Source organism: Vigna unguiculata, chromosome 6 (genome assembly GCF_004118075.2).
Source record: "Vigna unguiculata cultivar IT97K-499-35 chromosome 6, ASM411807v1, whole genome shotgun sequence".
Classification (NCBI taxonomy): domain Eukaryota; kingdom Viridiplantae; phylum Streptophyta; class Magnoliopsida; order Fabales; family Fabaceae; genus Vigna; species Vigna unguiculata.
The window spans coordinates 14,126,903-14,153,050 of NC_040284.1; the positions used below are offsets into that span (position 1 = coordinate 14,126,903).

The following is a 26,148-nucleotide window of genomic DNA, read 5'->3' on the forward strand; positions in this document are numbered from 1 at the left end:
GTTCATAATAAAAAAACTCTATAAGATTCTCCCAGCTAGCCCACGCTCCGAGCCTAAGCCTCACCAGCTCCACCAGCAATATCCTCTGCTCACGTGTACCACATACACGATCATCGCCAAACACAAGCAGATAGGGTGAGCTAACATAAATAAACACATATATATCAATCATATACATATAACAAAACACATCAAAAGCATTCCGTCCTTTCATCCTACATGGCCACAACCATGTTTGATATCAATTCACATCAAAGGAACCTCATCCTTTCCTTCTACATGGCCACAACTATGTTAACCATGTTCTACATCTTCTAGTGACTACCTCAAGATGTCTTGTTGTCACACCTATCGGCCACAACCGATAGAGCACATGTGGGAAACCATGCTACGAATCACATATTGTAACGCCAGGTAGAGTTCCCAAATACGAACAGAGTCCGTAACGTCCCAAGAGTACCAAACTCGTCAGCTAATTACTAAGGAGGGCAATCTATCTGGACCCATCCGTACTGGCCACAACCAGCACACTCACATCGGCAACATTTGCTAACCTGAGCCACAACTCAAGAGTTCCTCGTGCTCATCCGCTATCCCGAGTCACAACTTAAGGGACGTCATTTCGAGCCACAACTCAGAGCATGCCACATGCTTAAGCCCTATCCCGAGCGACAACTCAAGGGATACATTCCGAGCCATAACTCAAGGGATATGTTCCGAGCCACAACTCAAGGAACACCAGCAAGCTCACCTATGAGATATCTTAGAAGCCTTATAGACCACACATCATAAGTAAACACCAACCAATCCAATCTAGTATAATCGATTGCCTTGAAACCAACAATTTTCTCCATCCATAGCTTAATCCTGAAGCCTTCGCCTAAGCACCCAAACCTACCTCGCTTAAGCTAGGTTATCTCACTTGAGTGAGCACCTCGCACAAACAAACATCGAACTCTCGCTTGGGTGAGTCTTACTCGCCTGGGCGAGACCACTTTCCGCCTGTAACAAAAATTCTCGCCTAGGCGGCGAGTTAAACAACCCATCAAACCCTCCTCGAACTCTCACTTAGGCGAGGTACTCTCGCCTAAGCGAGACACTCTTTCGTAAAAAACATGGCTTCGCGCTTGGGCGAGATCCCAAGCAAACACACCCAACACTCACGAGTTCTCACTTAGGCGAGACACACTCGCCTAAGCGAGATGACCTATCACCCAAGACCAAATTCCTTCGCCTAAGCGAGACGCTCGAGCAGAGATAGGGTTCGAATCTCTACTAATCTCGCCTAGGCGATCCTGGCTCGCTTGAGCGAGAATTACAGACTCTTACACTATTTTACGCACACAAACTCCAGCAAACGTGCCTAAAACACATTCCAATTCATACCAATCATTAGAAATAATGCAGCAAACACATATGCATACCGCAAATGGTCCCCAAATATCCAAGTTACAAAATCATAGCATATACAATGCATAAGTCCATTATATTCATACATTTGGGTAAGAATTTCAGTAAAACAATACTAAAACACCCAAACCCCAAATTCACCTCATGTGTAGTACGAAATTAATGGCATAGCATCATCAAAATCGTGCAATATTCTCAAAACATACAATTTACAGGTTCAGCTCCCCTAACCTTGAATTTCCTTGCTTAACTTTTGAAATTGGGAGGTTCCTTTGATCACCAATGGCTTGCCTTATCACCACTTCAATTACCCCTTTCTAATTCACTCATAACTCTCTATTTTACCTTGGATTCGTGCACCTCCCAGAGCTCTCTGAAAATAGCCTCTCAAAACCCTTCTTCTCTCTCAAACTTTGCCTTTTAAAGGGCCTTAATGCTAGGTTAATGCAAAAAAAAAAACGAAACTGCTATTCCAGGCCATTATTAGTTGTTTTTGAACCCCTCTTGGCTGCTCCTTCTGCTAGGGTTTTCTATACCCTTTCATATTTAAGTCACAACCAATTTCTAGCAAAAAAAGAGTTAAATTTAGGTTCCCCAAGGTTCGAACTCATACCATGCCAATGTCAAACAATGCACAACCATTCAATCATCTCATATTTCGTGATGATTAATACAATTATATGATTATATTATCATTCGCATGATTCAAGCATAATATTAACATAATAATAAATCAACAACACAGAAATGGCATATATAGGACTTGAACTCAAGTCCTCTCACACAAACAAGTACTCTCAACCACTTGAGCTAGTACTTCTCCACGTCATATCAATCAATATTTAATGCCATAAAAGCTTCCACTACCCACATTTATTAATTATTTATTTATTTAATTAATTAATTTTCATGGAGCTTACACTCCCCCCACCTTGAAAGTTTTCGTCCTAAAAAATAAGACTTACCAGGAAACAGGTGAGGATAAGACTTCCTCATGAGATCCTCCATCTCCCAAGTCATCTCCCGGCTTGTCTCGTCCTAGAGGACCTTCACAGTCTGAGTCTCCTTCCCTCTGAGTTGCTTGACTTGAGAATCCAGGATTCTCACCATTCCTACTCCAATGGTCAGATCTTCACACACATAAATTCTCATACGCCACCGGTCCGATCCTCCTTAAGATCTGATATGGCCCGATGAATCTAGGGGTCAGCTTCCTCGACTTGAGAGCTCTCCCAATACTTGCCGTTACGGTAACCCTGAGAAATACATGGTCACCAGCCTCAGACTCAAGTGGCCTCTTCCTCTTATCTGTATAAGATTTCTGCTGACTCTGAGTTGTACACTGACTCTCTATCGTGCTGCCAACACAAAGGTGTCATGCATCTCCTACCATACAAAGCCTCGTATGGCGCCATTCCAATACTGGAATGATAGCTATTATTATAAGTGAATTCCACCAATGGCAGCATATCGCTCCAAGTACCCAAATGGTCCAAAATACATGTCCTCAGCAAATCCTCCAACGACTTTATAGTTCTCTCAGACTGACCATCTGTCTAAGGATGATAAGCTGAGCTCATCCTCAACTAAGTGCCCGGTGCTTTCTGCAACAATTGTCAAAACCTCGATGTGAATCTCGAATCTCTGTTTGATATTATACTAGCAGGCACTCCATGTAGTCTAACCACTTCTCTGACAAACAACTCTGCCAATTTGTCCAACGACATCTTGTAATTAATTGGCAGAAAGTGAGCACACTTAGTTAATCTGTCTACTATTACCCATATCGAGTCGTGCCCCCTCATAGACTGTTGCAAGTGCGTGAGAAAGTCCATGGAAATGTTGTCCCATTTCCACTGAGGAATGTCAAGAGGCTCCAACGTGCAACCCGGCCTCTGATGTTCAATCTTCACCTTCTGGTATACCAAGCAAGAAGCAACATAAGTGTTAAACCGGGATATCGTTTTCCAAGAGACTCGTGTACACTAAATAATTGCGTAATTAGTGACTAATTTAAACTAATGAATAAATCCATAATTTGGGTTTTGTATGTAAGAAAGTAAATATTTCATAAACAAGTAAAATTGAACTTTGAAAGCTAAAGGTACTTAGTGAATGGAAAAGATTAGAAATGATATGAATTGATATTGTCGGGGTTAGAATTCACCAATTATGCTCTCGTGCAACTACAACTTGACATCCTCTTCATTAATATGCTAATGCCAACCCACAAATTTACTCAAACCCTAATTCCTTAATGGATTGAGCTTAAATTTCCTTATTAAAAGTCAATTCCTTGAACTCTTAATAAGCAAATTTGCTTTATGCACTAGGGTTTAAGACAACCAATGGGTCAAGCCCCATTCCTAGGTACAAGCTCCAATGAGTTTTCTTATTTCAAATCAAGGTTTCAAAAGATATTTCCACACCCAATGAACCAAAAATCATGCAATGGATGGCTAAATCAATGTAAGCATTAAGTGAAGAAACAAGAGGACTAGCAATTAATGAAAGAGTCATATATATAATAAAAACATTTGCATTTACAAAAGAGTTTCGTGGCTACATCTAACCCTAACAAAAATGGGTTTAGCTCTCCATTGTCATAGAGAGCTCAAGCTTGCAAATGGAAGAAATGGAAGAGAAAGAGATATAAAGAGGAAGATGGAGTTGTTCCCATATGCCCTAACACTCCTCCAAGCTCTCCAAAATGTGTTCTTCGTGCCTCCAAACTGCCAAAGATCGTTTCCCCTCAAGAATCCAGAAGAAATAGGTTAAATTTTGCCACATCAGCGTAGGTGTCGTTCAGTGTCGTCCCCGCACCGCTCAATGTCCAAAAATGCGAGCCAATCAGCATTCAGCGCTAGATTCTGGCGCTCATCGCCAAAAAATGTGAGAAGAATGGCGTTGAGCCTTGAATTCTGGCATTGAGCGTTGGAAAATGCGAGCGGAATGAGGCTCAGCCTTGATTTCTAAAGCTCAGTCTTGAATTCTGCTATATTCATATCTTCAATTTTGACTTTTTTCATCTTTCTTCTCTGGTTGACAACTTCTTTGACTTGAGATAAAAGCTTCCTATCATTAAATTGGACACAAAAATGGGGATTAGTGGTATAATTAGATCTATGTAACCATATTGTATTTATTCACAAAAGCAAAGTAAAAGTGAGGATTAAGAGGGTTAAAAGCTCAAGATGAGTTGATTTTATTAGCAAAAAATAGCCAAGATAATGGTAAAAATCTACATTATCAATAATCTGCCACATCTGTTTTCATACCCGTCCACCGAAATGTCGCTTTCAAATCTTTATACATCTTAATAATACCTGGATGTATGTTAATACGACTCTTATGCCCTTCCTCTAAGAGCATCTTCCTCAATACCCGACTCCTGGGTATACACACCCTCTCTCTAAAACACAGGATGTCGTCTTTACCCATCCTGAAATCTTTTCTCTTTTCAGTGCCTAATTCCCCAACTATCTGTTGCAGCTCCTGATCCTTACCTTGTTCCACTCGAACCTCATCTAGGAACTCGTTAGTGATTCATAACATGTTGCACTGTATATGATTAGTGCCTGTACGTAAACCAAGTTCATGTCCCGTAGTTTCTCAATAAGCTCCAGCTCTTTTGTTACCATGGCAGACATATGCACTCTTTTCCTGCTCAAAGCGTCTACAACGACATTGGCTTTACCAGGATGGCAGACATATGCACTCTGATCAAACAAGTATTTCAGGCTCTTGTGATCACTGAACTCCTGAAACTGAGACCCATATAAGTAACGCCTCCTAGTCTTGAGGGCAAAAACTACTACAGCCAACTCCAGGTCATGCATCGGATAATTCTTCTCATGTATCTTCAATTGTCTTGACACATAAGCCACTGATTGTTTGTCTTGCATCAGCACACAACCCAGCCCCTGATGCGAAGCATCACAATACACCTCAAACATCTTGGTCGTGTCAGGAATAACAAGTACTGGTGCGGTTGTCAACCTCCTCTTCATATCTTCAAAACAGGCTTCACACTCGTCTGTCCAAGAGAAAGGCTGGTCCTTCTTAATGAGATGTGTCAATGGACTCACTATCTTTGAGAATCCCTCCACAAACCTTCTATAATAACCCGCAAGACCCAAGAAGCTTCACACCTCTATAACTGTCTATGGTCTCTCCCACTTCACCACAATTTCAATCTTAGCCAGATCCACTGCTATTCCTTGAGCGGAGATTGCATGGCCCAAGAATTGTACCTCATTCATCCAAAACTCACACTTCGACAACTTCCCACACAACCTATGCTCTCTAAGAACCTCCAATACCACTCTTAGATGTTCTACGTGTTCTTCCCAACTCTTAGAGTATATTAGTATGTCGTCAATGAATACAACGATAAACTGATCCAGATACGGCCGAAAGATTCTATTCATGTAATCCATGAAAATTGTAGGAGTGTTCGCTACCCTAAATGACATCACCACATATTTGTAGTGTCCATATCGTGACCAGAAAGCTGTCTTCTACATATCCTCTGGCTTGACTAGGATCTGATGATATCCAGACCTCAAGTCAATATCAGAGAACATTGTTGCTCGTCCTTAGTTGATCCAACAGGTCATCAATCCTCGGTAATAGGTAGTTATTCTTTATGGTCAGCTTATTCAACTAACGATAGTCAACACACAACCCTAAAATGTCGTTCTTCTTCTTTACCAAGAGTACAAGTGCTCCATAAGGTGATGCACTAGGTCGGATGAACTTCTTCTCAAACAGGTCTTCTGTCTGCTTCTTCAACTCAGCCAACTCTGTTGGCGCCATCCGATACAATGCCATGGACATTGGGCCAGCTCAAGGGATGAGATCAATAGTGAAATCCACATCCCTGCTAGGTGGTAATTCTAGTATTTTGTCTCGAAAGACATCCGCATATTCATCAACCACTACTGTGTTTCTAATTTGTTCCGATGTACTCTTCTTTTCTTATATAGCAACAATCATGAAACAAGTAGCCCCAGCTTTTGCCTCATTCATCGCCCTCTAAGCTAAGATCAACTCCAAACCTATTGTCTCTGGGAATACCACGTTGCGTCGTCCGCAATCAATAACAATATGGTTGACCGACAACTAGTCCATCCACAAGATTACATCAAGACCCTCCATTGGCAAGCAAATGAGATTCACCTTGAACATGCGGCCTGTCACCTCCATATAGAAACCCACGCACATAGAAGTGGTGGATACCTCGCCCGATGCTGGTGTCGCAACTATTAGCTCGCACCCCAGCTCTCGCATCACAAGCCCGAGCCTTCTCACACATTCATTAGACACGAATGAATGGGTGGCTCCTGAATCAAACAACACCACAACCTCATGATTAAACAATAAGCAAATGGATTGCACTAGATTACTTGACTGAGTAGCCTCGGTGGTCGTCAGGGCAAAAACACGCCCCAGTACTCTAGGCCGATCTTCCACTGGTTTCTTGGCTGGCGCAGCTCCAGCTGGTTTCTTGTTAGGGTAGTGACGTGCAAAATGCCCCGTCTATCACAAACATAGCACTTGCCAATACTACTACCACCTCCCGAGCTGTCAGAGGGTTTTGGACAATCCCTCCTGAGATGCTCCCCATCATAGTTATAGCATTGTAGTTTCCTGGCCAAAGACTATGGTTTGTCATACGGCTTCTTCTGCTGGCATGAGTCGGTGGTGTTCTTTTGAGGTCGAGCCACTATGTTGGGCCCTATCTCTAGCTGCTCAACTGCCTTAGCCTGTTCCACCAAGACGGGAAACTCCCTGATCTAGAGTGGTACTATGAATTGGTTAAGCTCATGTTTCAGTCTGCCCTCGTATTTTCTACACCTCCACTCCTCGGTGACAGCGGCCGAATAGAACCTCGCCAAGTACTCAAACCTGTTTGTGTATGCCTGCACAATCATGTTCCCCTACTGGAACGTGAGGAATTCAGCTTTCGTCTCATGTCTGGCACTATCAAGGAAATATTTCTCTCGAAATCTCGACCTGAAGGAAGTCCAGGTAACCTACTCTACCCGGGTTTGCATCAGTTGTTGCGTCCCTTGCCACCAGTACTCGGCATCCACCACCAGTAAGAATGTGATGAATGAGAGTTTTTGTGCATCAGTACATTCGATCACCCTACATATCTTCTCACATTCTTTTAGCCAAGCATCTACTTCGTCAGGAGTGGCCTTGCACGTGAATTTAGAGGGCTTATGCCTCATGAAGTCCTCCATAGTGATCGAACGAGCAGGTGCGACTATGACCCTGGATTGCACTGCAATGGGCTGCATCGCGTCCACCATACCATAAATTGCTTGTGCAATTTCATTTGCCCCAGCAGCATTCCTCCTCCTCTTGTATGCCATAGCCTACGCACGCCACATTTCCAGCTGTTCAAATGACACAGCTCAAGTCATAACTATACAAGCCAAAATTAACACAAAGCATATAAAACAGTCACGCAAGCTTAACACAATAAGCTCACTCTCCACAAACCCCAAAAATCATTTTGAAAACCTTTGCTCTGATACCAAATGTAACATCTCAACCGAATATTACAAATTTTTAATAATATTATAAAAGAAATATAAATAACCTTATTTATTAAAACATAATTTCCCAAAACAATGTGGGAAATTTAAACTTAAAACCAATTAAAGTATCTCAAATACATCATAAACTCATTATTAAAACAATTCCATGTTCATAATCAAAGTTTACAATCCAAAAAAAAATCCATAATAAAACAACTCTATAAGATTCTCCCAGCTAGCCCAAGCTCCGAGCCTAAGCCGTACCAGCTCCACCAGCAATATCCTTCGCTCATGTGTACCGCGTACACGATCATCGCCAAACACAAGCAGATAGGGTGAGCTAACATAAATAAACACACACACACACACACACACACACACACACATATATATATATATATATATATATATATATATATATATATATATATATATATATATATATATCAATCATATACATATAACAAAACACATCAAAAGCATTCCGTCCTTTCATCCTGCATCCATGCCATATACTAATCATTTTCTAGGACAACAATTTGGAAATAGGTTAATATATATAGAACTTGATTACAACAATGTTGATGAATAACTTCTGTTTCAATCATATTTCAACTCCATGACAGGTTTAAATTTTTTATCTTAATATACATAAATATATTGCATATTGTACTATAGTTCATTATATACTAATATAATGCATATATTATGACAGAAGAACGAAGACAAATTTTCCAAAAGATAATATATGTTGTAAATCATGAACAAGGTGGAATGTTTTTTTATATGGCTATAGAGGAACAAGAAAAACATTTATGTGGATGACATTATGTTCTACTTTACGATCAAAAGGTAAAATTGTACTTGTAGTTGCATCGAGTGACATAGCTTCTCTATTATTACCAGCAGGTAGAATAACACATTCTAAATTCAAGATTCCAGTCCCCACACTAGAGTACTTTGTCTGCAATATTTCAAATAGAAATGAACCTTCATATTTGTTGAAGATTGCTAAACTAATTATTTGGGATGAAGCGCCAATGACCCACAAATATTATTTTGAAGCATTGGATAGAACTTTGAAAGACATAATGAAATGTGATTCAGTGTTTGGAGGCAAAGTAATAGTATTTGGAGGGGATTTTAGACAAATTCTTCACGTTGTTCCACAAGATAGCAGATCAAATATTGTTCACGCAACAATAAACTCATCATATCTATGGGATCATTGTTAGATTATGACTCTAATAAAGAACCTGAGACTCTTACAAGATGGATTACAGAGGTCTACTGCTGAAGAAATTGAACAGTTCTCATCTTGGATAATTCGAATTGGTGATGGTACACTAAGTGAACCAAATGATGGTTTAGTTGATATAGACATTCCATCTGACCTATTAATTCTAAACGATATTGATCCTATTGAAGCCATAATGTCTACCACATATCCAATACTGATGCAAAAATACAAAGATGAAACCTTCCTCAAAACCAGAGCAATATTGGCAAGTAGAATTGAAACAGTTGATGAAATCAATGACTATGTCCTACAATCAATACCTGGTAACGACAAATGCATTTTTTTTAGTTATAACTTATTCATGTTCAATAAGTGTTAAACTTTACTAATAAACAATATCTAAGCTCAGATTCTATTGACACATCAAACAACATGGAAGTTGACCCATATGAAGGCATTACTCCATAATTCCTAAATTCGTTAAAAACATCAGGTTTACCAAACCACATTATTAACCTAAAGGTTGGGGCACCAATTATGCTTTTAAGAAATTTGGATCAATCAGAAGGTTTGTGTAATGGGAGCAGATTAATAGTAACAAAACCTGCAAAACATGTAATCGGTGCAAAGATTATTAATGCAAGAAGACACAATCACGAATGTCCATGTCATAGTCACAGTCTCCATGGCCTTTTAAGCTCATCAGAAGACAATTCCCCATCATGTTATCTTATGCTATGACCATAAACAAATCTCAAGGATAATCTTTGGAAACAGTTGGTCTGTATTTGCCTACCCCAGTATTTAGCCATGGTCAATTGTATGTTGTAGTTTCTAAGCTGCAAAGTCGGGCTGAATTAAAGATTTTAATCCATGACAGTGAAAAAAATCCTTTGGAATCTACAACCAATGTCATTTTCAAAGAAATTTTCCAGAATGTATAACCTGTAATGATCTACACTTCATTTGGATCTATGCATATCTTTCCTAATATTTAGTTAAGTATTCATCTATATATTTGTTGCTCCACTTACAAACAATAACTAACAGAAGCTTATTATTACAACAATCACTAAAACCAAAATACTTCTAAAGACATTTATTCAAGTTAATACAACAATCACTACCACAATTAAAAATGACTATAGAGACTGGAACCAACACTAGTTAAAAGAAAAATAATATACAAACTTTGACAATAAGACAAATAAACACCCTTATCTCTTTCTTCAATGGATCCAAAGACAAGACAAAAAAAAACACCCTTAACATTTCTTTCTTCAACAGATCTAAAGATACATGTTTGTATATTTTCTCCCATATTTATCAATCATTTCTGAAACTTAATTCCATAAACAATTTCATTATATTTCAGGGAATAAAGAATTAAAGAAATTTGAAATATAAACTCAAACACCACCCCACATAAATCATAACAAGAACTTGGTTATCTGGTGCCATGTTTGAAGTTTCTCGAATAAGTACATGAACTTTGTTCGTCGATCACATGTTTGTAAATGCTCCAACAAGCTCTTAACTACTTTGTCAACTTTCACCGTTGACCATTAATTTATCCCAACCAGCCTTTATCTGACAAAATGCATTTAAATGAAAACCAACCAACAACAAAAATTTTAACGCAATTAAATAATCAACAAAGATGGCCAAACTGATATTTAGTTTTTAACTAAAGACATCACCATAATTGGTTTATTCACCTCCATCATGTATGATGATTATAATAGCTAATTGGTTGTCAACAGATTTGATCAACTGATACACGGTTAGTTAATACCTTTCAACATTACTTGTCAACATGTCCATAAGTATATATAATATTATAACTTGATTTCAAAGACATTTATTAATTTATTCTTTCTATAATAAGCAATATTACCATGTTATTATACAGTTGTAAAAATAGGTAACCCAGCCCGACCCTGCTCGACCCACCACGGGTTGATGATTTAGTGAGCCAACCCAACCCGACTCACTTTTTTGCGAGCCAAAACAATTTGAACCCGACCCGGCCCACCACGGTTGGCGGGTTAAATGGGTTGACTTACGGATTCACTTAATTAAAAAAATACAATTTTTTTTTTATTTTTTTCAGTCAAAACTAAATTGTAATTCTAATTAAAATCTAAATAAAATTTAATACAATCCAAATACAAACCAAAATAAAAGAAAATACAAATTATTTATGTGTTGGATAAAAAAATAACTTAACATGACCCAAATATAAAGCCCAACTTAATAAAAAAAAGCACTTGTGTGACCCTTTTAAAAATATAATAAAAAACAAAAAAAAATTACCTGTGCGTATGCACAGGTACAAATACTAGTTAAGTTTAAAAATATTTCAAGCAAGTTTTTTTTCTTGAAATACACTTAGACACGGTTTAGAAGAAGTGGGATATGCTTTGGTAAGGTTATGGATTGCAAAGTTCATAGGAGAAGGAAAGAAGGGTTGTCAACGTAAAGTTAGGGGAAATGGAAATAAAATCTCTACAAATACGCACATTTCGTGCAAGCCTTGTGGGTGAAAACGAATGGGGTTGGGGTTCCAAAATGGAAGCTTCAAGGATTTAACAATGGCAGAGGAACAAGGGGGGATTACAAGTTAAGTGCTATTGAGTTTCAAATTAAGTTTAAAAATATTTCAGACAAGTTTTCCCGAAATACACTTAGACATGGTTTAGAAGAAGTGGGATGGGTTTTGGTAAGGTTATAGGTTACAGATTTCAAACGAGAAGGAAAGAAGGGTTGTCAACGTAAATTTAGGGGAAATTGAAATAAAACCTCTACAAACACGCACATTTTGTGCAAGCCTTCGTGGGTGAAAACGAATGGGGTTGGGGTTCCAAAATGGAAGCTTCAGGGATACGACAATGGCAGAGGAACAAGGGGTTGTTGTGAAGCTTTGTGGGTGCATACGAGTGGGGTTTGAAAATGACAAATCATGTGAGAGAATGGGATAACATAGTGGGATTTTTTATGGTGAGAGGATATGGTTCAACAATGGCAAATTTTCAGTCAATACAATTTATAAGGCTTCTATTTGACAGAATGGGGGAATAGAAAGAGAATCCTTTTCATTTGCCACTTCCATTTTCCTAATGTACTCAAAGTTCATTTTACATCAAATCACAACTTTGCATTACATGTTTTTGTTTCCATTCATATAAATGCAAATGTTCCAAAGAAATCTTTCACATGTTGCATACCCAGAAAATAGGCACAGATAAAACATGCACTACAACTTGATATATTAAAGCTCTTGACTTTTCAGTCAGAGAAATGATTAGGGTAGATATGTAATACTTTATTAGATTCATATAATTGATATATCTACCTTCAAACAAAATAGCTCAAAGATTTTATCCATAAAATTGGACATAAACACTAATCAGGATATGAGAATCTAGCTTTTAGGACTTTATATCCAAATCCAAGCTTTTACTTTAGCTAAGTTAAATACCTTCTTTATTTCCTTCAAAGTGGAACTAAAAGTGCTAATATTCTATGCATTCATATTGTCCAAACATAGCAATCCACATACACTTCCACACATTGTTGATTTTATTGCTTAGCCCAAGTAACCTAATTTGTTGAAAGTGATTTTTCGCTTTATTGTGATGTGAAGTAACAATTACTGACCATTTGTCACACATGTTCCAAATTTTCCCTATTGATATATAGTTAAAGAATAGGTGCTGAACTGTTTCCTCACCCCTGCCACACATGACACATTCACAACTTTTGACATCACCCCTTTTTTGGTTAGATTGCCACAAGTTACGATTTTATTTAACTAAACTTTAAAATAAAAATGTAAATCCCCTAGTGATGATTTGACATTTCAAAATTGTCTATTTAGATTTGTATCTTTGCCCATAATTCGTTTTCTAATTTTATTATACACTGATTTTAGTGTGTAAATTTTAGTTTTACAATCCTTCCAAACACAACGATCTTCCTTCCTCATGTTTATTGTACTAATTTGCAACTCATTAAATAAAATATCAACCTGTGATTTCTCCCGCTAGAAGCATTCTCTTCACCATTTTAATTTCCATTTTCAAGACCCCTTGTTGCAAAAAATCCAATTCCCCTATTGTTACATCCATGGAAAGGGAATTTGCATCTAGTCTTAGATCATTTTTTTGGAAGAGAGACCTCATTAAACCACCTTCCCAAAACAATATATTATCTCCTCTTCTCCTAAACGAGGACACATTATTATCAAACCAGTTTTCTCTGTATCCCTTCCCACATGTTTTCCTTAAGTCTTTCCATCAACGAAAATCATAATAACTTTTACTTGTACAATTTAAGTGTCTCCAAGAATCATACTTTGACTCCAAAGTTAGCTTAACTTTTAAAAGGCATGATTATCTTCATTACGTAGTCACACAAATACCCTTAAGATGCAAACATACATAAACAAAAATTATGTCTTTATATAGATGTAATCACAAACAATAGTTATTACAAATAGCTGATACCTCCTTTCATAACATTTAGTTATTTTACATGTATCAACACATATCCTTACAAGTATTGTGAATGTATGGTTTCAGCAGTTGAATAACTACTTTAACTATGTACACACTTTTCAATAGAATATGAAAGCTTAATCTTGCATAATGTTGGGAGTTGTATGAATTTATGAAAATGAAACCCTAAATTAGTTGTAGAGGCATCCAAACAAGTACAGAGGTTTTTTAAGGCTGCAGGATTGTTTCCTTTTGTAAGCTGTTGAGCAGCTCCAACACAACAACTTGGAGTTGGAGTGGAAAATTCTTGACTAACCAAATAAGGCACACATGGAGCAAACAATGGCTTCTACTCATCACATGTAGCAAGCATTTGACCTTCACTCAATCTTGTTTAGCCAAACCATAAGCCATAACAAACATGACCAAAGCCAAAACCCTCTTCTCCACCATCTTTTCTATTGATTATCTACGCTTTCTTTGTTTTCCCTCTTATCAACTTTTGTAATTATCATTTTTGGCATATTTTATCACTTTTTTTCTTTTCCGTTGGAGTCATACTATAGTTTAGTCAAACATTTGAAACTTACAAATAATTTCTATGTTTCCTTTGCCTTTAAACTTATTAATACATTAATTAGTTACTGCTTTAAAAATATTTTGGTCAAGGTTTGTTTCAGAAGTTTTAGTGAAATATTACATACAATGTATTTTAATGAATTTATATTTTTGTTTGTTATTTAATATAACTGTTTATATATTTTAAAAATCTTAAAATTAAATTAAATAACATATATGAAATCCATGCCAAATATAATCATTGACATTGAAGTTGGTCAAAATCATTTTATACATAGAGTCATTCTTATTAAAATAATATAATTGAATTTTATTTGTAATTAATAAGTAAATTATAAGGACTCAAACATGGATAAATCAAGTCATTTTTTCCAACTATAAAAACATATCTAATTAAGTTTAAATAATAAGATGACGACTAATAAAAACGGAGTTGACTCCAACGTCAAATTAAATTAAACAAAATTAATATAATTTACTAAACGGTAATTTTATATAATTATATAATTTAGATATTTATATTTATTTTGATTAATATTAATTAAGTTGACTTTTATTTTTAATTTATAATTTATTTGACGTGTTTGGTAAGGTTAATATTAGATTAATTAATTTTATTTTTTAATATTATATTTATTTAAATTAATATAGTTAATCCTGATATTATTTAATATAAAAGTATAATTTTTTGATATAATTATATATATATATATATATATATATATATATATATATATATATATATATATATATGTATATTACTTTCGTAACATTAATTTTATAATTAATCTAAATCTATACTGTCTTCTTTGACAATAAATAATTTTTTTAAAGTTTAAAACATCGTTCTAAAAATATTGTTAATACACGGACGCAATTTAGATTTGAGGAGAACTCTGAAATTTATATATTTTCTTACTGTTTTACTATTTCACACCTCATTGTTACTAGCTGCACCTCATATTAAGAGAAAAGAGATTAAAATATTTTTAGAAAAACATCTTATTCTAGAAAGTTTATTTCCCATCACATGCATTCGAAAGAAGCTTGTTTAGGAGATTAATACATATGTTTTAAAAAGCTTGCTTCAAAAAATTTGCTACAGAAAGCTTGTTTCAGAAATTTAGTTTGGAAAAGATTGTTCCAAAATGCATTTAATACATACCGAGAAGTTTATTCTATATGTATTTCATAACGAAATCATATTTCAAAATTTTGTTCTACAATTTCCAGAGTAATGTGTTAATTGCATCCTGACTTTTGAAAAAGTGTCTCAATTAGGTTTCTTTTAGAAAAAAAAAATATTAATGTCGTTAACAGCGTGACACGTGTCAATATTTGATTTTTATTTTTTTTATTTTTTAATTTTTTTAATCTTTTGCAACGTCTCAGATCTTTAGTGTGACACGTGGCACCGTTAGTGTCACGTGATAATGAGCTATCACTTGTTAGTGTTTCTACCAAGTGTCATTGTCTTTATTTCAATTTAGTCCCTACAAATTATTAACACCATTAACGGCATGACAAGTGCCAGTATTTGGTTTTTTAATTTTTTTTTGCCACATATAAGATCCCTAGTGTGACACGTGGCACCATTAGTGTCATGTGGCAATGTGCTGTCACGTGTCAATGTTTATACCAAATGTCATTGTCTTGATTTCAATTTAGTCCCCACGTATGTCTATTTTTTTCAATTTAGTATCCACATATGTATATTTATTTCAATTTAGTCCCAATTCTGTTTTGTTCAAAATAGAGAAATATTGTCTCTCTCTTAAGACAAAATTTATTATTTATATAAATGTTGTATTGATATTTCTTATTAAAAAATGACTTACAAAATTAAGTATTGATATGTATATTAAAATTTAGTAGTAAAAATCATGAAAATATTGGTTAATAATTAAGAAAAATGTAATATTTTATAACGTCATTTTTAATAAAAAAAATATGACTATTATTGAAAATGTTATACTCATATCTTTGACCATAAGTAATTCTTTTAAAGTTAATAATGATATTATTTATTTTAGTGAATATAATTTTATATATATATATATATATATATATCACATCAATTTTATAATTCATGTAAATCTACCATAAGTAATCCTTTTAAAGTTTAAAACATGATAAAAAAAATTATTATTGTTCATAGTATCGCAACCTAAAATGGGACATAAATCAAATAGAAATTGGTTTGAAAGTGCAGATTTGAAATCGTCACCATAGTTTATTATGGAAAACTATGCAAAATCATAAAGATAAAATAAAGTTTGCGAAAACCAGATTTAGGGTCTGAGAGTCGGTTACGCATAAGAAATGTATTAGCACCCTACGACATCTGCCCAAAGACGGTACCTTTAATGAAATGTGGAAGAAGAGATGTATTTATTTTAAATATTAATTTTTTCGATAAATAAGGAATAAGAAAACATTGAATAGACATATTTTTCGATTGAAAAGGACTCGACAAGGATCAACCTTGGTCTTACGTATTCTCATTAAAATGAGAAATCAAGGCTACATAGTTCTTTATAAAAATTTTATTAAAATATTTAATTTTTGAAAGTTGCATTTTTTACATTTTTTAAAATGAGTGTCATTCAACGCGTGCGACCGAGTTGACACCAATTTTTTTTTCTATTTGTAGTTTTGAAAAGGAGTGTCGTGCAACGCGAGCTGTCAAGTAGACACCAAAACATTTTTATAGTATCGTGTAACGTGAGCGGTCAATTAGACACCAAAACCATTTTTACAATTTTTGTATATTCCAAAAATGTTATTTAAATTTAATATTTAGAAAATGGGTGTCATGTGATGCGAGTGGTCAGGTAGACACAAAAAATCTTTATATATTTTCTCATTTGAAAATGGGTGTCATACAATGCGGGCTGTCGGGTAGACACCTAACTCATTTTTTATAATTTTTTTATTTTGAAAATGTTTGTCATGCGATGTGAGAGGTCGAGTAGACACTAAAAGAAAAAATAAAGAAAATAACTTTTAATTTTTGTTTATTTAAAAAACAAAGTTTCATGTGTAAAAAAAAATGACTTTAAAAAGAGGGTAAGAATTATGGGGGTGCCACATGTAAATGCAAGGGTGCATGGAGTAAACCAGTCCAAAAACAAATAAATCATACAGTGCCAACCACCATCAGAAGTCGCCGGTAGAACGAAGATTGGAGGAAGTGGGTGTTGTATATCTATATTGCAAGTGTAGGAAAGTTGAAGATGAATGGAAGTGTGGAGTTTGGTGATGGCGGGAGATGTAAGGAAGAAGGTGATGGTGCTTGCACGGGTGTAATACAGTAGAAAAATAATCTCTCCAAAAATTCCTGTGATTAAAGAGTAATAGTCCACTCAGCGGTTGTGAATGGCGGTAGTTGGAACCGTGAGAAGAATTTGAAACCATCAGAAGAATTGTTCCCATGCTTAAAATTGTTTTTGTTTGTTTTTTTTTATTATGTTTAATTTTTAATGAATTAAAATAAAATAAAATGGTCAGAAAAGAATTTTTATTTATATATTTTTTAATTTTGTAATTTCATAGTTTTTAATCTAAAAACAAAAATCCCTATTTTACTTTATTATTATTATTATTATTATTATTATTATTATTATATTTTAAAACAAAATTTAAAGAAATTATTTTAAAATAGAGTTTTTCTTTAAAATAAAATTATTTAAAATAAAATTAAGCTAGTTTATCAAAAATGCTAATTAAAGTTTCACATTTATGGTTTATTTTTTGTTTAGGATTAATACTAAATTTGGTCCTCTAATTTTATTCGAATTTTTGAACAGACCTCTAATTTTTCATTTGTTCAATTTAGTCCACTAATTTCTTAAAAATATTCAATTTAGTCATTTCCGTTAAATTGATGTTAATGTTGTGTCCGTACAGTATCACATGTCATTTTATTGTCACATGACAATAACATGCAATTTAATTTGGATAAAATTGGATAAAATTATAAATAAAGGGACAAAATTGAAAACAAGCACGGTTAGGTGACAATAACATGACACTTGACACTGTACGGATACGACGTTAACGTCAATTTAATGGAAAGGACTAAATTGAACATTTTTTAAAAATTGGAGGACTAAATTGAGCAAATGAAAAATTATGGGTCTTTTTAAAAATTCGAATAAAATTAGAGGACCAAATTAGGTATTAAGCCTTTGTGTAAATATGTTATATATATATATATATATATATATATATATATATATATATATGGATGTATTATATAATATTTATAAATTATTATTCCTACCACATACTCAATACTCATTTCTATTTTCACCCTTTGAGGCGCCTTCTAAGAATAAAATTGTGACAGAACACATGCTCCAAAGAGAAGAATACATCGGATGTGTGGTGATTGACAATACATTAGACTTAGGACCAGAATATTGGCGCCCACCATGGGGCCGATAACAGAATGATTAGTTTCGTGTGACTGATAACAAAACCATTAGTCCCTGAAGCCACCTTTGGGAATGATCCGTTCATTCCCTTTACACCTCGATTGGGGGGCTTATGTTCCTACCATAGATCCAATAGTCCCACATCGCTTAAAAGTATGAAAAATACTTATTATTCATGTTTGATTGGACCTCTTAATTGTAATCAAACATGAATAATAAGTATTTTTCATACTTATCACTATACCCGCGGGATTACCGAATGGAAAAGTTGCCACGGCTACAAAAGAGGGCAATATGATTTTGGATGGTAGTTTGCAACTTGATAATGTCTATTTTGTGCCACAATTAACATGCAATTTAATTTTTTTATATCTCAATTATTTGATGCCTCAAAATTATATCGTTCAATTTACAAATGCATTGTGTGTAATATAGGACTAAAAGATGAGAACATTCATTGGAGCAAATGAGCGAATCGATGGTGTTTTTTTTAGGTATTCCGAATATACACGCATTAGTATTTGACAAAGATTTGTCAATTGATATGTGGTATAGTCGTTTGGGTTACTCGACAGGAAATGAGTTAAACTTAATCCCTCATGTGATTTTGTTTAGTAGAAGCAATAATAGTAAAATTTGTGATATATGCCCCCCTTTCTAAACAACATAGGAATCATTTTTCAGTAAGTGAGCATACTACAAGTAGTTTACTTGAATTAGTCCATTGTGAGCCCATTCCATTATTGGCCCACGAAAAACGAGTCAAGTTAGGCTGAGCCACCAATTGAAAACGGGTTACAACTTACAACCCGACCCGTAAATGGGCCGGTCAGTGGGTTAGCTTGCCAATTTTGAATTTTTTTTTTCTCTAATTTACACCTTAAGGCCAAAATTTGAGTTTTTTATTTTGCTTTAGATGCAGACCCAGATTACAAATTGAGGTTAGAGTGAGGATGAACCCATTTCGTTGCAGCTCCGATTTGACTTGGGGGAACAATAGAGAGTGAAGCCCTCACAAAAACATGCAGTGGTGGCCAAGGGTTCCAATATCGTAGGACGACAATGAGATGTGGGCTACACTGGAGATGAGGTCCAAGGTTGAGCCAAGGCGGAGGATGCACGATGATGGGTTTGGTAGTGAAGGGGGATAGCCAATGGTGGAAGAATTATGCGCGACAGTTGGAAGTTGTGGGTTTCACCTCTAATGGATGGCGATTTGGGGAAGAAGAACTTGGTTTGATGGTTTCGCCTCTGATGGGTGACAATTTGGGGAAGAAACTGGTTGGAGGGTTTCGCTTCTGACTAAGAATGAGAGTGAGTGGATGCGTCGTGCACTCTAGGTGGTGTGGTGGCTGCGTGTTCACTCGTTGTGGTAGACCACTGGTGGTGATGGTGTGATGTGAGAGAAAGCTTCGAGAGATAAGAGATGGCAAAAATAACTTGAGCAAGCCATTGTGTCCAAAAACAAAAAGTAAAACATGTTCCTTTTTTCATTTGATAATGGGTCGCGGGGTGGGGTGGTGCGCCTTAACCTCCAGGTTGACCCGACGGGTTCACGGGTTGGCGGGTTAAAAACTCTAAACCGATCCATCTTTTTTGGACGGGCTAACGAACATACCCATTAGGTCTGGTCCATCTTATGTGGGTATTCTAAAACAAAATAGGAGAGTGAAAAAAATATCAACATATCATGAATGTGGCGGCACACACACTCAGATTTCAAGGTAATTTACCAATGCAGTTAGTTTAGGGGTGAATGTGTGTTAGCAGCAAGTGATTTATTTAATTGCACGCCATCTAAAGTGCTTAAATATTTGACACATTATGAAAAGTTATTTGGTAAACCAAGTAATTTCACTAACATGAAAATTTTTTGTTGTTTATGTTATGCTCATCATCAACGTCATGATAGATACTAATTTTTCAATAGAAGTCGAAAGTGTACATTTGTGAGGTTCTCCTATACGAAAAATGAATGGAAATTGTATGATTTGGAATCCTTTGAATACTTTGTCTCTTGAGAAGGAAATTTTACAAACATGAATTTCTTTTTATTGGCTCACCAAACAATGTTATTTATACTCCTCACATTAATTTTAATATTGAGTATGTTGATAATGATATTGGATGGGATATTTATGATGAATTACCTCTATAAAGGGTGGTGCATCTATGTGCTAGCCTATGTGGATGATTTAATTATTGTAGTAAATTATATTTTAGCCATAAAAATTTTTAAAGCTTACTTAAGTTCTGGTTTTCATATAAAGGACTTAAGAGTCTTAAAATATTTTTTGGAGTTAGAGGTAGCCTATAATCCAGATGGGTTTTATCTTTGTCGAAGAAAATATGCATTGGAAATCATGAAGACACATGTTTATTAGGTGCCAAGCTTTTGGATTTTCCAATGGAACAACACCATATGCTAGCATTGGCTTCTGGTACACCACTTGAAGATCTAGAACCCTATTCAAAGATTGATTGGACGATTAATCTATTTGTCTATGACTAGACTTGATCATGCTTACTACATCCACATTTTATCTAAATTTATGCAGAATCCTCGTGAAAAGCATTGGGAGGTAGCCATAAGGGTTATTACATATTTGAAGAAACATCAAGGACAAGATATCGATATAACAGTGAATTGGAACTACAAGGATGGTGTGATTCAGATTCGGCAGGTTGCCCACTTACAAGACATTCTTTGACTAGTTGAGTGGTGTTTTTTGGTTCTTCTCCAGTATCTTGCAAAACTAAGAAATAATTAATCGTTTCTCGCTTTTCTGAAAAGGTTAAATATCGCTCTACGGTGGCGATTATATGTGAGTTAAAATGGCTCAAATAGTTACTTGGTGAGTTAGGAGTTAATATTCTAAAGGTATGCGATTGTATTGTAATAGTCAATCAACATTGCGTATTGCTCATAATCTAGTTTTCCATGAAAGAACAAAATATATTAAAGTTGATTGTCATTTGTTCATAATGAAGTAACAACTATCATCATTTGTCCCTCATATGTTCCTACCAAGGTACACCTTACAAACATCTTTACAATGACTTCAAGAAAACACAATTTGAATCTCTTTTGTACTAGTTAGGCCAAATTGAGTCTACTTCTTCTACTTCTTATCATCTCAAAATACAATTTTCATCTAACTTCCTCCTAAATTACTTCATTTTGGTATAGGCTAATTATAACATAGTTAATACCCGTAAGCTATGGAAGTAATATCTTACGTACGTACCCATAAACGATAATCAGTAGTAGATTGAAATCTATGCATTCACAATTAATTTTAAATATATATATATATATATATATATATATATATATAGCTACTGAGTATATATATATATATATTAAATTGAACTAAAGTAACATTAATTTTATAATTCATGTAAATCTACTGCCTTCTTTGACCATAAGTAATTCTTTTAAAGTTTAAAACATCATAAAAAAATATTGTTAATGCACAGGCTCAATTTAGATCCTAAGGAGAACTCGAGATTTACATATTTCATTATGTTTGGGTGAAGTATTTCAACAATGCTGAGAAATTGAAATACATTATATTTTAATTGCTTGGAATTAAATTCTCTTCATTTTCTAAATAACTTGTTCGGATAAAGAAATTAAAATACCTTACATTTCAATTTTATTTTGGATAAAATAATTGAATTTCTTGTGAAATAAATTTTATTCTATCAATATTTATTTTAGGCTTAATTATGTTTTGAGTTCATGATAAATTTGGAAACGGGTCGGTCAGACTTGTCGGGTCAATGGGTCGGTCGGGTCATTGAGCTTGACAACATGTCTGGGTCGTCAGGCTTGCCCGACACCTCTAGGTTGTATGGACTGCCAAACCCGTGTGGGTCACCGAGCTCACCCGTTTTGCTTGGGCCATCGGACCTGCTGACCCGTCTTGGTTTTCAAGTCGGTTTAACTTGTCTCTGTCTTCGAGCCCACCTGACTCGTGTGGGTCGTCAGTCCTCAATGTTTATTGTACTCTTGCCTAACTCATTCAATACAATATGAACATATGATTTTTGCTGTTCGAAACATTCTCTTCACCAATCTAATTTCCATTCCCAAGACCCATTGTTGCAAAAATCGACTTCCCCTATTGTTGAATCCATGGAAAGGGAATTCGCATCTAGTTTGGGATACTTTTATGGAATAGAGACCTCATTGACCCACATTCCCAAAACAATATCCTATTTCCTCTCCTCCTAAACCAAGAAACATTAATTTCAAACCAATTTTCTCGGTATCCCTTCCCACATATTTTCTTTCAACCTTTTCATCACAAGAAATCATAATCACTTTTACTTGTAGATTTTAAGTTTCTCCAAGAATCATAGTTTGACCCCACGATATCTTTCCAAACTATGTTTATCTTTTTCAATCGCCACTTCCATTTTTCTAATGTACTCAAAGTTCATGTACTTAACCTCCTTTATAATCATTAAATTGAATATTCATTTGTTGTTTCGTTATTTATCTTTTAAAACACATGATTAGTTTCATCACGTAGTCACACAAATACACTTAAGATTCATACATACATACAAAAGGAAAAATTTTTGTCTTTATATATATGTAATTACCAACAATAGTCATTACAAATAGTTGATACCTCCTTTCATAACATTTATTTGTTTTACATGCATCACCATATATCCTTACAAGTGTTTGAATGTTTGGTTTCAGCAGTTGAAAAACTACTTTAACTATGTACACACTTTTCAATAGAATATGAAAGCTTAATCTTGCATGCTGTTGGGAGTTGTATGAATTTCTGAAAATGAAACCCTAAATTAGCTGTAGAGGCATCCAAACAAGTACAGAGGTTTTTTAAGGCTGCAGGATTGTTTCCTTTTGTAAGCTGTTGAGCAGCTCCAACACAACAACTTGGAGTTGGAGTGGAAAATTCTTGACTAACCAAATATGGCACACATGGAGCAAACAATTGCTTATACTCATCACATGTAGCAGGCATTTGACCTTCACTCAATCTTGTTATGGCCAAACCATAACCCATAACAAACATGACCAAAGCCAAAACCCTCTTCTCCACCATCTTTTCTATTGATTATGTATGCTTTCTTTGTTTTCACTCTTATCAACTTGTGTGATTATCATTCTTAGTATGCCATTACTTATATAGACTTCATACTAAGCTTGAAATAATTCAAATCATTTTTGGCCTATTTTATCAACTTTTTTTCATTTCCGTTGGAGTCATACTATAGTTTAGTCAAACTTTTGAAACTTACAAATAATATTTGTATTTCCTTTGCATTTGAACTTATTAATACATTAATTAATTACTACTTTAAAAATATTTTGGTCAAGGTTTGTTTCAAAAGTTTTAGTTAAATATTACATACAATGTATTTTAATTAATTTATATTCTTGTTTGTTATTTAATATAACTGTTTATATATTTTAAAAATCTTAAAATTTAATTAAATAACATATATGAAATCCATGCCAAATATAATCATTAACATTGAAGTTGGTCAAAATCATTTTAAACATAGAGTCATTCTTATTAAAATAGTAGTCATTCTTATTAAAATAGTATAATTGAATTTTATTTGTAATTCATAAGTAAATTATAAGGATTCAGACATGGATAAATCAAGTCATTTTTTTCAACTATAAAAACATATCTAATTAAGTATTAAATAATATGATGACAACTAATAAAAATGGAATTGACTCCAACGTCAAATTAAACTAAACAAAATTATTATAATTTACTAAACGATAATTTTATATAATTATATAATTTAGATATTTATATTTATTTTGATTAATATTAATTAAGTTGACTTATATTTTTAATTTATAATTTATTTGACGTATTTGTTGAGGTTAATATTAGATTAATTAATTTTATTTTTTAATATTATATTTATTTAAATTAATGTAGTTAACCCTAATACTATTTAATTTAAAGAATATAATTTTTCAACATAATTTTATATATATATATATATATATATATATATATATATATATATATATATATATATATATATATATTACTTTGCACTAAAAGTAACATTAATTTTATAATTCATGTAAATCTACTGCCTTCTTTGACCATAAGTAATTCTTTTAAAAGTTAAAACATCATAAAAAAATTTTTATTAATGCACAGGCTCAATTTAGATCATAAGGAGAACTCGAGATTTACATATTTCCTTATGTTTGGGTGAAATATTTCAACAATGCTGAGAAATTGAAATACATTATATTTGAATTGATTGCAATTAAATTCTCTTCTTTTTCTAAATAACTTGTTCGGATAAAGAAATTAAATTACCTTACATTTCAATTTTATTTTGGATAAAATAATTAAATTTCTTGTGAAATAAATTTTATTCTATCAATATTTATTTTAGGCTTCATTATGTTTTAAGTTCATAATAAATATGGAAACGGGTCGGTCAGACTTGTCGGGTCAATGGGTCGGTCGGGTCGTTGGGCTTGCCCAACATGTCTAGGTCGTCAGGCTTGCCCGACACCTCTAGGTCGTATGGCCCGGCACACCTGTGTGGGTCACCGAGCTCGCCCGTCCTGCTTGGGCCATTGGACCCGCTGACCTGTCTTGGTTTTTAAGTCGGTTTAACCTGTCTCTGTTTTCGAGCCCACCTGACTCGTGTGTGTCATCAGTCCTCATTGTTTATAGTACTCTTGCCTAACTCATTCAATACAATATGAACCTATGTATTTTCCTGTTCGAAGCATTATCTTCACCATTCTAATTTCCATTCCCAAGACCCATTGTTGCAAAAATCCACTTCCCCTATTGTTGAATCCATGGAAAGGGAATTCGCATCTAGTTTGGGATACTTTTCTGGAATACAGACCTCATTGACCCACATTCCCAAAACAAGATCCTATTTCGTCTCCTCCTAAACCAAGAAACATTAATTTCAAACCAATTTTCTCGGTATCCCTTCCCACATATTTTCTTTCAACCTTTTCATCACAAGAAATCATATTCACTTTTACTTGTAGATTTTAAGTTTCTCCAAGAATCATAGTTTGACCCCACGATATCTTTCCAAACTATGTTTATCTTTTTCAGTCGCCACTTCCATTTTTCTAATGTACTCAAAGTTCATGTACTTAACCTCCTTTATAATCATTAAATTGAATATTCATTTGTTGTTTCGTTATTTATCTTTTAAAACACATGATTAGTTTCATCACGTAGTCACACAAATACACTTAAGATTCATACATACATACAAAAGGAAAAATTTATGTCTTTATATAGATGTAATCACCAATAATAGTCATTACAAATAGTTGATACCTCCTTTCATAATATTTATTTGTTTTACATGCATCACCATATATCCTTACAAGTGTTTGAATGTTTGGTTTCAGCAGTTGAAAAACTACT

The 26,148-nt window shown here is 34.3% G+C and overlaps 1 protein-coding gene across 1 annotated transcript; it reads right to left on the bottom strand.

Moving 5' to 3' along the window:
* Positions 1 to 23,451: 23,451 nt before the first annotated feature.
* On the bottom strand, positions 23,452 to 23,805 carry LOC114188435 (non-specific lipid-transfer protein D, cotyledon-specific isoform-like). Its single transcript, XM_028077017.1, has one exon. The coding sequence runs from the start codon at positions 23,803 to 23,805 to the stop codon at positions 23,452 to 23,454; it is 354 nt and encodes a 117-aa protein (XP_027932818.1).
* Between the last annotated feature and the right edge of the window lie 2,343 nt (positions 23,806 to 26,148).